The 15,223-nt window shown below is 46.0% G+C and overlaps 1 protein-coding gene across 1 annotated transcript in view; it reads left to right on the top strand.

The window, feature by feature from the left end:
- BBS1 (Bardet-Biedl syndrome 1) overlaps nt 1-15,223 on the top strand; it is a 1,034,601-nt gene that overhangs the window by 392,932 nt on the left and 626,446 nt on the right. The window contains exon 9 of the mRNA XM_069644936.1: nt 5,619-5,725. Within this exon, the coding sequence (XP_069501037.1) occupies nt 5,619-5,725 (107 nt within the window). The remainder of the gene's footprint in view (nt 1-5,618; nt 5,726-15,223) is intronic.

The raw sequence follows: 15,223 nt of genomic DNA on the forward strand, positions 1-15,223 counted from the left end.
AAAGGTGTGGGAGGGCTAGGCCCCCCTTATTCGTTGGAGCTGTTAGTATGGACATTGCTACTCTGGTTTTTTTTTTCTTCCAGATATGACTATATAGCCTTGTAAGGTCTTCGGGACCCTGATGAGCAGTGCCTGAAAATTATATAACGGCTTCAGTAGGACAATTTTTACTGCTGTCATTCTCGCCCACCATGATATTGAGGGGGTTCCATTTCATGAGATCAAGTTTAATTGTCTAGCAAGTGTGGGTAGTTTGCGCCATACCGTTGTTCTATCTTCTTAGTGAGGGTTATGCCTAAATATGCTATACCCTTTTCTGCGTTTTTCAGTTACGTTCTTGCTCCCAGCCTATCCATCACTTCCGGGTCTGCTGATTCAGCATTTCCAATTTTTGTCTATTTATTTTTTAACCCAGCTATCGCCCCATATTTGTCCAATTCCTTCATTAATACCGGCAATGATTGTTCCGGGTCCATCAATGCCACTGGTATATCGCCTGCGAATGCTATTGCTTTATGGATTCCTCCCGCCATTGCTATTCCCCTGAGCCGATCTGTCTCCCGAATCTTAGCCAATAGAGGTTCTAAATAGATGGCATAAAGCAGCAGAGATAGTTGTCAGCCTTGTTTAGTACCCCGCCCCAGTGTTACCTTCCCATTGACTGTTCCATTGAGGGTGATGCAGCTCGCCGGTGAGTTATAGTTTGCCTGCACCATTTGAATGAATTTCTCCCTGAACCCCGTTTGTTCTAGTATTTGGAACAGCAGGGACCATTCGACCCTGACGAATGCTTTTTCTGCGTCCAATGATACTAAAATTGCTCCTATCATGTGTGGAACCCACGCCATGTTTAGGTCCCCGCTAATATATCCCCCTTGAGGAAGCTCTCTGGTTTCAATAGGTTTTCTCTCAAAAATTAATCTTGGGCCTTATTGGGGGCGTAGACTGAGGCCAGTGTGACTTTGACTATGCAGCCTCCCTCATCTACATTCAGGAATAAATACCTCCCCTCTTTGTCCACCATTAAATCCTGGACTTGTACCCCTAATCCATCCCAGAATGCTATCAGCACACCTGACCTCTTTTCTCCTGATGTATTTGGGCGTACCCTCTAATTCGTAAATTCCCTTTATATTTTTTGCATATATGTGTCTCCTGGAACATGAGAATGTCGACCTACCCCCCAACCCCCGCAGAAAGTGTTCCACCTTTTTCCTCTTAACCGGGGTATTCTGTCCCCTTACATTGTATGGAAGTATCTTAGGATCTTCCATTTGAGTGCGCCCCATCCTGTTCCACCTACCTCTCAATTCTTCACCCCTTCCATTTTCTCTTCTGGCACCCCCTCTGCTTCTCCTGACCACCCCCCTCATTCCCCAACACCCAATTACAACCTCTAACTTGGTGCCCCCATCCCTTTCCTTCCCCTCCCTGGGGGAGGGCCCAGGTTCCTATGACCGCTCAGACAGTGTGTCTGCGCGCCTGGCCCTCACATCTCAGGGAAGTAATCGTGGGGAGTACGAGACCCCACTAAAGATTCCAATCTTTGCCCCCTTTCCTCCCCTTTGGGCCACGTGCTTATGAGAACGTGTTAAAGTCTTACCTCCAGTCCGGGGTGTAACTTGTGTCTGCATTCCCCTCTGTCCTTTGTTCTCTGTCGTGATCTCTCGTTTCTTAGTCACTTCTTGTTTCCACTTTTACCATTTCTCGTCACTGTTTTCCATCCCCGCAGCTTTCTGCGTCCTCTGTCTCCTCTTTGTTGTTTCTCGCTGCCCTCTTCGCTTTCCTCTTGTAAGTTTAGAATCTGCATTACTTCTTTGCATGTCGCGATTCAATGTTGTTGTCTTTCCAATGTGAAGACTAGGTAGAACGAAAAAAAAGGCCATTTATATCTTTTTTGATTTTTTTTTTTAACCAACTTTATTTAATAAATATATATAAAACAATACAACTGAGTAATATCAGAAATATCAGAGTGGGAACAAGTGAAAGAATACTCCATATACAGCAGTACATTAAAATGTAAATCACCACTAAGTTAACAGCATTTCAACAAACAAAGAGATCGGAAAACATTCCCACCCTCCTACCCCATAACAAGACATAACACAAAAACAACAGCAGCACAAAACATACACCCCTACCCACTCCCCCATCTCAAAATCCATTTATATCTTACTTGCTTCGTCGCCAAAGATTTCACCTCTGGGTCCATCCGCCTCCTCTTTTGCAGCGTGGACTGTGCAAGGTCTTGATATAGTTGTACTTCCTTCCCATATATCCAAACTTGACCGGCCGTCCTCGCTTTCTGCAGATTCGTTCTTTCTGGCTGTAGGATGTTGTAGCCACTAGTACATCCCTTGGACGTGCGTCCGGGTCTCCTGTACCACTTCTTCTGCATTGTTTGCCACAATGTTTGTAAACAATTGTTGAGCTGTACTTCTCAGGTCTTTATCTTCCACTGTTTCCGTGAGTTTTTTTTTAACCTGATGTTGGATCTTCGTGAGTGATTTTCTAGGTCCTCGCGATGGATCTCCAAATTGTGATAGGTGAAATAGATGTTCTAGAGCTTCCTGGTTTTTGTGTGTGTCCTCCTCCATACATTTGGACCACCTTTTCCAGCATCAGTCCTTTCTTCCAGCTTGGCTACATCGATTCTCAGTTCTTGCACCAACCGTTTCATTTCTTCTTTTAGAGTCTCAAATTGTGTTTGGAAGGAGGCCATAAACTGGTCTTGGAACTCTTTAATCCAGCGCTGCATGCCTTTTTGCTTAGCGCCATTGCTCCTTCTGGTCTTGTCCCTGGCGCTTGTGAGTTGACTGGTTCCTCCACTCCTTGAGTGTGTTGCGTTCTCTGAGAGTCACAACTGTTTAATACTCAGTTCTTGCCTTATTTGATGGGTCTGTTGGGTCGTCAACGCCACTTTCACCCCTTGTCTTGGACATGTGGGCTCCGTTACAGTTTCCCCAGCGTATTCCTGCTGTTTTGTCTCGTAGTAGAGTTCCGCATTAGTGTTGGGGTCTCTCCCTGTGGTTACCCCCGGTTATTGTCCTGCTCACCGTCACCTTTGTTGCCATATCACCAGCCCTTTCTGAATCCTAGCCCTTTGGGGTTCACTGCTCCTCTTGAAAAGGGGCCTTCTTCCTTGTTCTGGCCTCTCCTTGGGATCCCCGGGCTTTTTTCGTCTGGCTTCACTCATTGCATAGGGCCCATCCTCTACTTGTTTTCACCTCTAGTTTGTAGGCCTTTTCTTGACTGCCGAGCCTCCGCTGTTGTTGAGCAGGGATCGACTCTGTGTCCGCTGTTCCCATTTCTTGCACTCCTCCGGGCCTGGTCAGTGGAGTCCCTCTTCTGGGCCACCTTCCCCTCCACCTTCGCTGGGTGCCTTACACTTGGGGGGGGGGCACTTCCTATGTTTCCCCTTTTTGTCAGTCCACCGCCACACACTCTGCTCCCCCCAGCACGTAGCTCGTCGTCGAGGGGTCACCTTCACCCTGTGTTTGGGGGGATGGTCCTCTGCGCTCCGCGGGGCTGGGTTGTTTTCTCTTCTCTTCTGCTCGGCTCTAGAGGCTTCCTTGTTACAGGGCTTGTCTGCCCCACCCTTCAAAGTGAATCGTAGCGGTTGTCCCTCAGGCCGCGTTTACTAGTGTCTAACGCCTGGTTTAGCCCCAGTCCACCTCTTCGTTCCAGTGCAAAGGGGAATGTTGTCGTTCTGTTTCACGTTGCTTGATTTGTTGCTTTTAATGTGGTCACACATGTCATCCTCCGCTGGCCGCCATCTTGGAATTGTGTTTTCTATTTTAAGTGCGTGTTTTTATGCTTTTGTGTAAGGTTTGACTAGTTTCAACCAATTTCATGATAAATAAAAAAAATAAAAATGAACATATTCATCAACAGGTCTGTGCTCAGTGGTAAAGTTCATACGCCGTAGGCTGTTCTGAGCAGCTCTGGGATTTCCCCTTTCATGTGCATCAACCCCTGGAGTGGTTTGTGATCTGTTTGTATGCTGGAGGTTTAGACAGTTAGGTAGAGTCCCAACCTTCATAGAGCCCACATAATTGCAAAACACACTTTTTTCCGAAATGGGGCACATCTTGGCAACCTACCCCTGAGCAGCTTGCTAATGAATATAATTGGGGACTCTATGCCCTTATCATCCAGTTGGGAAAGTATTGCCCCTATTCCCACTATAGCAGCAGCAGTTTGCACTAAAAAGAGGTGACTAAAGTCAGGAGCTTTGAGACCATGGTCTGCCATGAGTTATTTGAAATTACCCTTTTAGGATAATTATTTGAGATCAGTGGAGTCGAGCGCTACTGTAGTCCCATAACCAGGCTTGACGTTCCTGCAATTTCCTGTGAGGTCCGAGAAGGCTCTCATCTCAGTTTGTGTGGTAAGGGTTTCCCAGTGCTGGACAGCATGGACCTTACTGGAAAGAGGCTGTATTTTGCCCCCACTGACCTCGTGGCCCAGGTACAGACTCAAACGCCTGTAAACAAAAACAAAAAAGATGGCCATGGTTATAATGAATAGAAAAGGGAAAAAAGTCCCTTTTTCTTTTTCTATGGTGACCCAACTGGGAAGGAGCCTGGGAGCCGGAGCTAAAGGCCAGCAGGTAAGTGTGGTTTGGGGGTGTTTGAGGATTATGTGGGGTTGGGGCTGGCCAAGGGGCCAAAGTATCACAAAAAAGGTGGCAGAGAAGGGGCTTGGGTGGCTGGTGGAATGCAGGCTGAATACTGGCAGTTGTTGCCTGTGTTTCCAGCCAACTAATTGGCTTTGTGCCCTCTCCCAGTTGCAAATTGTGTAAAGACCCTGAAAAGTGCTGTGAAGTTAAAAATAAATAAATCCATTTTTAAAAACTTGATCCTAATAGATGCAGAAAACCCAAGACAAGTGAATCCCAGGAGATGTAAAGAATCTAGACGTATGTGTGCCTGTGAAGGCCCAAGAATTGTATAAGACTTGGAAAGACTTTGAGGAATCAAATGGAGAGTCATTATAAAGAAAGGAGTAAAAAGAAGTGGATTAAGAGTAAGAACGGACTCTAAGAGACTAAATAATCCTCACAAAACAAGTATTTATTTGCTGTTTCGGTCTGCAGGTTTAAAGAAAGTATCAGTTGGCCCAGTATTTTGGTCCCTTGGACTATCTGCTGCGGTGTGTAATGCAAAGAGTTTGAACATTATTCTTTGCACTTGTCATAATTGGCAGCCAATACTAGGTATGATTGAAGTCCTTTCTAAGCAGTATAGGATACTTAAACATGACAGTCTGTCGGTCGGCCATGTGGTAAGTAGTGATAAACTCACTACAGTGGGTGCTACTTTGTGTCACTCTGTAAATGCCTTATCCGAGTTATGAGTCCATTATGGATTAAACTGAGAATGGGAACTAGCGCACTGAATCTGTGTCAGTAGTTCTGACGTATAAACCATGTTATTGTTCCATCACCCTGTCTTGCCAAGATTTGTATGTTTGTGGTTTAAGTGTTCATAATACTAAAGACCACAGTTAATGGATACTTTAAAATGCAAAACATGTACTATTGTGTCAAACCGTTACCCACTGAAGAGAGATTGGGCGTATTGACATTTCTTTTTCTGTATTCCTATCAAAAGGTCAGTCTTCCCAGCGTCCCTGGATTTCTGGATGTGACTGGGCAGTACGATGTGGAGTATCGTGTCACCATAGCCTGCAGGAATGGAAATATCTATGTCATGCGCAGGTGGGCATGAATTATGTGCTGCGTGTCCTTGCTTTATTTCCCTACTCGAACCTTAGAGTGCTAAAAAGCTTTCTACATTTCTGCACTGATGTGATCTTAGCATTTCTCCACAAATCTCTGAAATGACCACTCTCATTTGTCCATACATATGATACAAAGTCAATGACTTCCTCCAGTCCCTCACAATATTAATGTACTACTATTAACTAAATAGATAGCCAGCTCCTCTGGTACAGAACATCTTTTTGTGCAGACTGTTCTACTCTTCTACATACCATATTGAGGGAACCCCAATTCTAAGGCATAAGTGATATGCCTAGAACGCTATGAGCTCTATTTAAATTATCTGTGCCTCATGTAACCCATTTTTCTTCCCTGTGCTCATGCAGGAAAACAACCTTTTTAAAAAAATACCAAATATATATTTTTTAAGCTCTACATCTGTTATAACAAATCTCATTCTTCATCTTTTCACTCGCCTCACGATTGGGAACTCTACCAAGATGTAGCACAGAGTATTTTCCTCTGGTCGGGTGCCGCTCAGTCTTGTTTTCAGCAAGATCCAGAATTAAGTGCCACTTGCATGTTGTGGATATGGAAAGGTCGTAATTCCATGTTTAGCACATTTGTGATAGATCTGTTCGGAAAAGTTCCTCTATGCCTTCCTTTGGATGCTGTTCCTTCACAGGATTTCATGTGTTTAGACTCCAGCATTTCAATAAATGTGATTGCTCTGTGCTGGCCTCACCAGTTTTGGGTGTCCTATTTACTGCCATTGTTAAACAGTGTCTTCCTGGATCTTCCTTTGAGGACAGACCTGTCTTAAGAGAAAGTTTTGATCTTTCATCCCTGCTTACCATTGCTAAGCTCCAGAGCATGGTAACTGAGCAGCTACTTTATTCTCACAGGGATTTCTGGGCCCAGCATTTGAACTGTGATTGCAGCCATGAAGGAGTAAACCTGGACACAGCACAAAGACAAATTGATGTATTTCTGGCATTGGATTTTGGATCAGAAGGACAATCGCTTGACTGTTGCCATAGATAATGCCATGTTATTCATGTCTCATTTGGCCAGCACTGCCATCAAAATTCCTACTTGTAAACGCTGCAATTGTAGCTTCCATTAAGCGTTACTTTGACTTCCTTCACTTTTATCTCGTATCATAAACCCTCCCCCTTTACTGTGGGATTTGAACTATATTTTAGATTCCTTAAGGAGAAAGCTTTTCAACCATATGGCTTCCTGCGATCTTGAGCTCTTCCCCTGGAAGGCTGTCTTGAGGCCAGTTCTGCTGAAGGGTGAGCAAATTGCAGGCTGTCTCCTGTGAGGAGCCTTAAAAGGTTTTCCATGATAAGGTGATTCTAAGGACAGTTCTGTTTGTCATTCCTAAAGTACGCTCTGTTTTCCACCAGAAATTGGAAATATAATTACCTATTTTTCAGCCTAGGCCATTTAACTCCTCAGTAGAAGAGGCTTTGCACAATTTTGATGTGGCTCAGAATTTTACATTTTATTTAGACAGGATGAGCACGTTTTACAGTTGTTACTCATGGTGGGGTTTCACCTGGACTGAAGGCAGAAGGCCACCATTGCAGACAAATTGTATTGTCTGTTTCGAATGTATTGTATCTTCCCATGCATTCCTCATCTTAGATATTCGGATCGTCAGCTTTGCTGCTTCGGAAAAAAAATTACACACCAGAGGGCGCCGTGCTCGATGTCGTCGCGTTGATGTCTCTCGAGGGCTGCCGTAGAGCGTCAACGTCATCCGTAGTATAAATAGTTTGAGCCGCGCCTGTTGGCTTCAGTTCAGTTTTTCCAAAAGCTTTCGCTTTGTGTGTATGAAAATGGCACTTCAGTCTTTCGGGATGTCTTCAACATCTAATCCTTCCACCCGTAAAACTGGCTTAAAAAAATGCCAGAATTGCGGGAAGAAAAGGTCCATAATGGTTCCCCATCGAGTCTGCCTCTGGCAAAACCAAGGTCGATGCCCTCACAAACTACGGGTAACATTTTTACCTGTGTACCAAGAAAATATTTTTCAAGTCCCTGCCCTCTATTTATGAGGAACAACAATACTCTGAGGAGGAGACTTCCCCTTTTGGTGTGAGATATGGTACAAAGAATGTTCTTGAGGAACTAATTGTGACCCTCAGTCAAAAATGTCAGTCAATGTATGACTGTCTCCAAACAGCCAGTGGTATAGACACTTCACCTGAATTAGACAAACCTGACGCAGCTGATCATGCTGACTCAGCATATAGAAATATTATGAATAGGGTGGTGGATTTTATGGGATGGAACAGAAATTCACCCACGTACGAACAGGATTACATGACAGATATTCTCAGTCAAGGTCCTCAAATAGATCCTGTTCTTCCTTTTCATACAGAACTTCAGAGGAAGATTATGGCTGCATGGGAAACCCCAGAAATTGGACCGGCGGTAAACAGAAATTTTGCTAGGAAATATAGTCCCTCATCCTCTGATCCTGACTACTTAATTAAGCATCCTACACCTGAAAGCTTAGTAGTCCAGGCAGCTACATCCACCAGACAATCGGCATACCCCTCTATTCCCCCAGATAGGGATGATAAAATGTGATTTGCACCTTTACAAGGTTACATACACCCTGTGGGATTGTATTAGTGCGGCGGCTGAACACATTCCTGAGGGCGAGGAACGGGACAGCTTCCTCGCAATTCTAAAAGATGGAAAGGAGGCTATGGGGAAATGCCTGCAGTCAGGACTGGACACTGCTGACAGCATCAGCACGTCCATGGCTTCTAGCACAGTGCTACACAGGTTTGTGTGGCTGAGAAAGTTGGGCTTTGCATCGGATGTGCAGGCCAGACTTCTCAATATGCCATTTGACGGCTTGAGTTTGTTCGGCAGCAAGGCGGCTGAAAGTTTGGAGAAGCTGCAGACCTCTAAGGCGGCGGTTAAGTCACTTAGCGCCTCCATACGTCAACCTCAGCAACACTCCTACTCAGGCTTATCTTCCTGGAGGGGTCGTCCTTTTAATTTTTATTCCTCATTTGGAAGAGGAAGAGGACAGGCTAGTCAAAGAGGACAAAGAACATTTCCTCGGGGTGGACGAGGAAAAGGTGCCAGATCAGCCCTAGCAGCGACAAATGTCCCCTCAGCCGCTGCTGCAGCCGCCTCTACGCCACTCTGAGGCCTTGACCCACAAGACCCCGGTGGGATGCAGGATCTCTCAGCATCTGAACGAATGGCGGGGCATTACTTCAGATGCTTGGGCACTGGAAACAATGGCTCAAGGTTACTGCTTTCCTTTTCAGAAAAGGCAGCAGGATCATCCACTGGGATACAACTCCGTCAAGATTCCAGATCTGCTCCTGTTGCTGGAAATTTTTGCCTGCTAGAGAAAGGTGCAATAGAACATGTACTTGTAGCGGAGAGGAACAAGGGTTGGTATTCCCCATACTTTCTCATCCCAAAGAAGGATGGAGGATTGAGACCCGTCTTGGGCTTGAACAAGTTCCTCAGGAAGGACAGGTTCAAGATGGTAACCCTTTTTCAGATCCTTCAGGCTCTCCAACTCCAAGACTGGTTGGTATCATTGGACATTCAGGATGTTTACTTTCATGTGCCAATCCATCTCAAGCATAGAAAATACCTGAGGTTCGCGGTTGGCAGTTCTCATTATCAGTTTCGAGTCACATATGATACCATTCCAAAGACTCAAATTCATCGGAGTAGTCCTGAATACTTCCTTGGGGAAAGCCTTGCCTCCCGAGGTGAGAGCTCATCACATTCTGCAGATGGTAACAAAGTTCCAGAATGCCCAGCATCTGCTGGCCTTAGATTATCTGAGGTTGCTTGGCCTCATGGCATCTTGCATTTCTCTGGTGCCAGATGCCAGATTGAGAATGAGATCCCTTCAATGGGCCCTCAGAGCTGAATGGTCCCAATTTTCTAGGAATATGTCAGATCTTTTGCAAGTTCCGGCCAGAGTGGCTCAGGATCTTCTATGGTGGGCTTGCAAGGACAATATTCTCAAGGGAGAATCTTTTTGGCAACCATGGCCGGAGACAACGGTAGTGACGACACCGCACTCACGGGGTGGGGAGCTTACATCAACGATCTGACAATCAGCGGTTGTTGGTCTCCATCGGAGTCCAAACTACACATCATCCTTTTGGAGCTGAGGGCAATCAGACTAGCACTGAAGGCCTTTCTGCCCTCTGTACGGGTAAAGAATGACCTAGTAATGATGGACAACACAGTGGCGCTCTACTACCTCAACAAGAGAGGAGGCGTAGGGTCACTACCACTGTGCAGAGAGGCAATGCAGCTCTGGTTCTGGGCAATACAAGAAGGAATTTCTCTATCAGCAGTTCGCCTAGCCGGAGAGCAGAAAACAGTGGCGGATGCTCTGAGCCGGCAGAGCACAGTCTCCCACGAGTGGGAACTTGCTCAGGGTGTCCTTCAAGAGATCTTCACCCTTTGGGGATCCCCGCAAGTGGATCTGTTCGCGACCAGTGTCAACAGGAAGTGCAAACTGTACTGCTAAAGGGAATTTCCTCCAAGAGGAGCTCTAAGGGACACGTTCGTAGTGGACTGGGAATTTCCACTCCTATACACATATCCTCCATTCCCCGTGATTCCTCACGTAATCGGGTGAGAATGTTCTGGAAAACCATGATCCTAATTGCCGCGGATTGGGCCAGGAGGTCATGGTACCCGCACCTTCTGGACATATCCAGCTGCCCTCCAGTACGTATTCCACAAAGAGAGGATCGTCTCTCGCAAGAGGAAGGTCGGGTTCTCCATCCAGGGGTCAAGACACTCAGCCTTCAGGCATGATTTCTGATAGGCTGAGATATAAGGATTGGGAACTCCCTGTCATGATGCCTACCCCCGGTCATCAGGACCGAGGCCCCCAGCTCTGGGAGCAGGCATCCAGACATTTGTTTAAACCTCAGCAGCCCCGGCTAGGGGCTGTCTGGGTTCAGTCCTGGCGCCAGGCTCATCATAGAAATCAGTCCTGGCGCCATAGGCGCCAGGCTCATAGACTTTACTTACCTGATGCAGACCATGCTGCAAGAGAGTCCAAGCCTACATGAGGCCTGGATGGGACTATTTTGTTACAGGGACTATTTTTTACTCGGGCGTGGCTCTAGGGAACTTCTTACCTGGAACTACTTTGGAGGCTATTTAAACCACACCCGAACAGCAGCACATGCTTTGCGTTATTTTGCATCCAGCAGCGTGACGCTCACCATGCCTGCAGCCAGCATCCAGTCTTCTGCCACGCCCGCATCGAATCCGGAGCTCCTAGAATAAAGAAGAAGAAAAGGACAAGGTTAGAAAACAAACTTATTTCAAATTCCTCACTTAATTCCGGAACCACTTCATCTCCTGACCTGGAAAGTACATCAGTCCTGCACGCGTCGCTTCGCCAGCTCCAGCACGGCGCCATACTCATCAGTTCTCACAGCATCTTTCGATCCGGTACTGTCCATCATTTCTTCGCCGTAATCCGGCACCTAGGGGACACAAGAAAAAACAAGGTGAGCCAAGGGAATCAACAAATACAACCTCTTACCACCGTAGACTTACCTGATTTACCACCCGCGGTATTATTCCATAACTCTCCACATTTTCTTATGCCGCATCTGTAAAGCGGGAGAAAAACAACACGTTAACGCATGCAATAGTTACCAGACAGCATTGGGTAACAGACTCTTACCTGAACGCCAGCAGGAGCTACGCGACCTTCTCACGAACTCAGTTGCAACTTAAGGAAGGAAGGGGACAAGAGTGAACATCGGGCACATTGAACTCTTTGAACTTGATACTTACCAATCCCGCCGGGGACTTCAGCGTCAATACTTAACGAACTCTCCCAACGCCTTCAAACCAGTGAAGTAACTGGTATCTACGCGCCCCTGCAAGACATGCAGGATGGAGAGCTCATCTTTTACGAACATAAGGAAAATATTTCTTTGGGTCCAGCAGACAAGACTAGGCGGGCCAGTCCAGACAGTCCTCTCTGCACTACGCTTCACGTTGAAGGAGACCGCAGCTGTCCGGGTCTGATCGACACCCCTGTGGGGTCCAGGTGAGCGTAACACTCCCCGACGACGTAATGGAGATTTTGCTTTCGGCCAGAAGGCCAGGAACAAAATCCTTGTACCAGTGGTGTTGGCACCAGTTCAGTAACTGGTGCAAGGATAAGAATGTGGATCCATTCCTGTCTTTCCTATTACATTTGGCCAATCTGGGGGTCCAAATTGGTACAATAAAAGAATACCCAGCTGCGCTTTATATTTTTAAGTGCTCCTCGGAAGAGGTGTCTGTCTTCAAAATTCCATTGATTGTGCAGTTTTTAAAGGGTTTCACTTTCGTGTACCCTCCAGTCCCATTTCAAGTCCCCGTTTGGGATCTAAATGTAGTATTAAAATTCTTTACAGGCATTCTTTTTGAGCCTTTGTATTCTTGTCTGCTAAGGCTTCTCACTTTGAAGACAGTCCTACTAGTGGCTATTACGTCAGCCCGCAGGGTGAGTGAGTTACAGGCTCTCTTGTAAGCCTCCTCACACCATCTTCCATAAAGACAAAGTTATACTTAAAGTCAAACCTTAATTTCTACCAGAAATAGTCTCTGACTTGTCTCAAAAGATCACTTTGCCATCTTTCTATCCTCCCCTCAAGCAAGTAAGGAGGAAGAAAGGCTCCACAGGCTAGACCCAAAGAGGGCTCTTAGCTTTTATATTTCTAGACTGGCAAAATTTCAGCAAAGTGACCAACATTTCATTGGATATACCGGCCACAAATTGGGCCTAGCAGTAACAAACAAACCTTGTCCAGATGGATCATTTTAGAATGCTACAGGCTGGCAGGTAAAGAACCTCCAGATGGGCTAAGGGCCCATTCTACTAGGGGCATGGCGACTTAAACGGCTCTTCAGAGGGGTGTCCCGGTGCAAGATATTTGTGCAGCGGCCACCTGGTCGTCAATGCACACTTTTGTGAAACACTATTTAGATTCAACCTCATCCGAAGGAGGTCTTTTTGCTAAGGCCGTTCTACATACGGTCCATGAGTAGAATTAATTAGTACTCCCTCCTCCAAATTTTCACTGCTTTGGGAGTCTATCTAAGATGAGGAATACGTGGGAGGACACAATCCATTCAAAGAAGAAGTTACTTACCAACTGTAACGTTCTTTCAATTGGATGTTCCTCCCACGTATTCCTCATCGACCCTCCCAACCTACTCCGCCGTACAGTTTACGTATTTTACACTCAATGTTCCTTGAGAGCTTACAGTCTAGGGGTATGCATTATCAACTCCTCAGTTGAGGATATAGAAAAAACGGAACTGAAGCCAACGAGCGTGGCTCTAGCTATTTATACTACAGATGACGTTGATGCTCTACGTAAGTCCTCGAGGGACATCGACGCCACGACATCGAGCACAGCGCCCTCTGGTGTGGACACATTTTTTCCAAACCAGCAAAGCTGACAATACGTATATCTAAGATGAGGAATATGTGGGAGAAACATCCAATCGAAAGAACGTTATAGTTGGTAAGTAACTTGTTCTTCTGAATGATGTGGGGAAGCCAAGTGGGCTACACACCATGTGCTCTATAAACATTATTCTGTGAATGTTTCCTGCAGATAGAATCTTTTTTGCCAGAAGGTAATTTGAATCGCATCAATTCCTGAAATTTAGTTTGCTTTGTAATCTGTCCCAACAATTTTCGAAGAAAAGATAGCTATATGGATGAGCAAGAATATATTCCCTTTGTGATGATTCAGGTTCTCTCAGTCCATATCTCTCTCTCGCTCCTTCACAGCTCCCACCCAGCCATCCATTATATGCTGGTGTCATTACAGTACTGATTGACCTAAAAAACCATCTGCCAATGATATGCTGTTATTATTATATTATTGTTTGACATAGAAATGTGTGATCTGGTGGTTGCGTTGTTTAAATCAAGGCCAGATATATATGAGTGTGATACCTGAGCATGTGATGGTATTTGTCATAATGGGTGTTCAGAATTGCTAAATCTTAGCCTAGATCCTTCAGCATCTTTACAGGAGTTTGTTAGCCTGGCCTGCTGCAGGTGCAGGCATCCCAACAAGTTGTGATGACGGGATTACTACAGATTAAGGGTACCTGAATCAGCATGAAGGAATTCATTTTTTTTCACTCTTGAGATAATAAAACAAGCCTCGGGGTGCTCATAGTCGCCAGTTTGCACTGGCTCAGTTATCTCCATGGCAGCATTGAGGTATGGTTGGCCAAGACCGACCCTGCACCAGTCCTTGCAGTAACCCGCAAAGCCCACTCTTGGGCTGGGTGATTGCCAGGGCAATGTGACAATAGCACACAGTGTGTGTAGTGTGTTGCCCTGGAATCGCATGGCTCAAGGCCATATCCAGCGAAAACATGCAATGGACCTGAGAGAGATCTGACACTGCACCTAACCTCTGCTACGTGAGCCCAACACAACTAACTGTAAATCTACCACTGAACTGCCATGCCTGATCCATCACACTACCTTTTGTGGTCCTTAAACTCCTTAATATTTCAAGCCATCACTGCTGACTGCTTGCGTTGTTATAGCCTTCCACACTGTTTAGCAGTGTTGCTCTGTTTTCTCTGCACTGTTTTCTATAGCTTGATATTTGTACTTTGATATTAGTGTATTGTTAAAAGGTATCACTGTTTGGATGAACCACCATGCCCCTTGCCAGCTTCCTGCTATGACTCACTGACCCATCTCAATGATCCTGTGCACTGGAATCAAGACCCCACTGCCACCACACCCTTGCCTCCCAACCTTTACGACAACAGTCTCCACTACAACCAAGGTCGGCTTCTGGACAACCAATAAGGGACCATCATTCCCAGTCTCGGTGGCGATCAAGGATTTTTATGAACGATTTTGTGGGGAGTATCGCTCTCTCTCTCCCCCTCTCTCTCCCCCTCTCTCTCCCTTTCTCTCTATCGCTCCCTCTCGCTCTCTCTCTTCTCTCCCTTCTCTCTCTCTCTTCTCTCTCTCTCTTCTCTCTCCCCTCAATCCCCCCCCCTAATCCAAACATCCCTAGGCCCGGGTTAGTAGATACAGAAGATTGACCTCTACTATCGAAGTTTGATCTTCCTCTAGTGGTGTGAACCTAAAATCCAGTCTTCTTCTGAACTCATTCAGTGACTTCCTAACTCTCCCTACACTATCCAGTGGTTAGTGTTCTATTGGGAATGGGGATTGCGCCTTGCATATACCCCGTTTGTCAGGCCCTGTCTACCATGCTCACTCTCACCTGTTCCTTTCTACTCTTTATTCTTCTCAACTCCTTATTCTTCGCACTGATCCTCTGTCCCTTTGTTCCCTCTCCTCCTAGGTCTTGCCTCCAAACTTTGATGTTACTCCTGCTTCCACTACTTTGCCGCCTCCACCCTACTGCTCTCTTCCCCCACACTACTGCTCTCCCCCCACACTACTGCTCTCCCCCA

Source organism: Ambystoma mexicanum, chromosome 2p (genome assembly GCF_040938575.1).
Source record: "Ambystoma mexicanum isolate Mex_15411 chromosome 2p, UKY_AmexF1_1, whole genome shotgun sequence".
NCBI lineage: Eukaryota > Metazoa > Chordata > Amphibia > Caudata > Ambystomatidae > Ambystoma > Ambystoma mexicanum.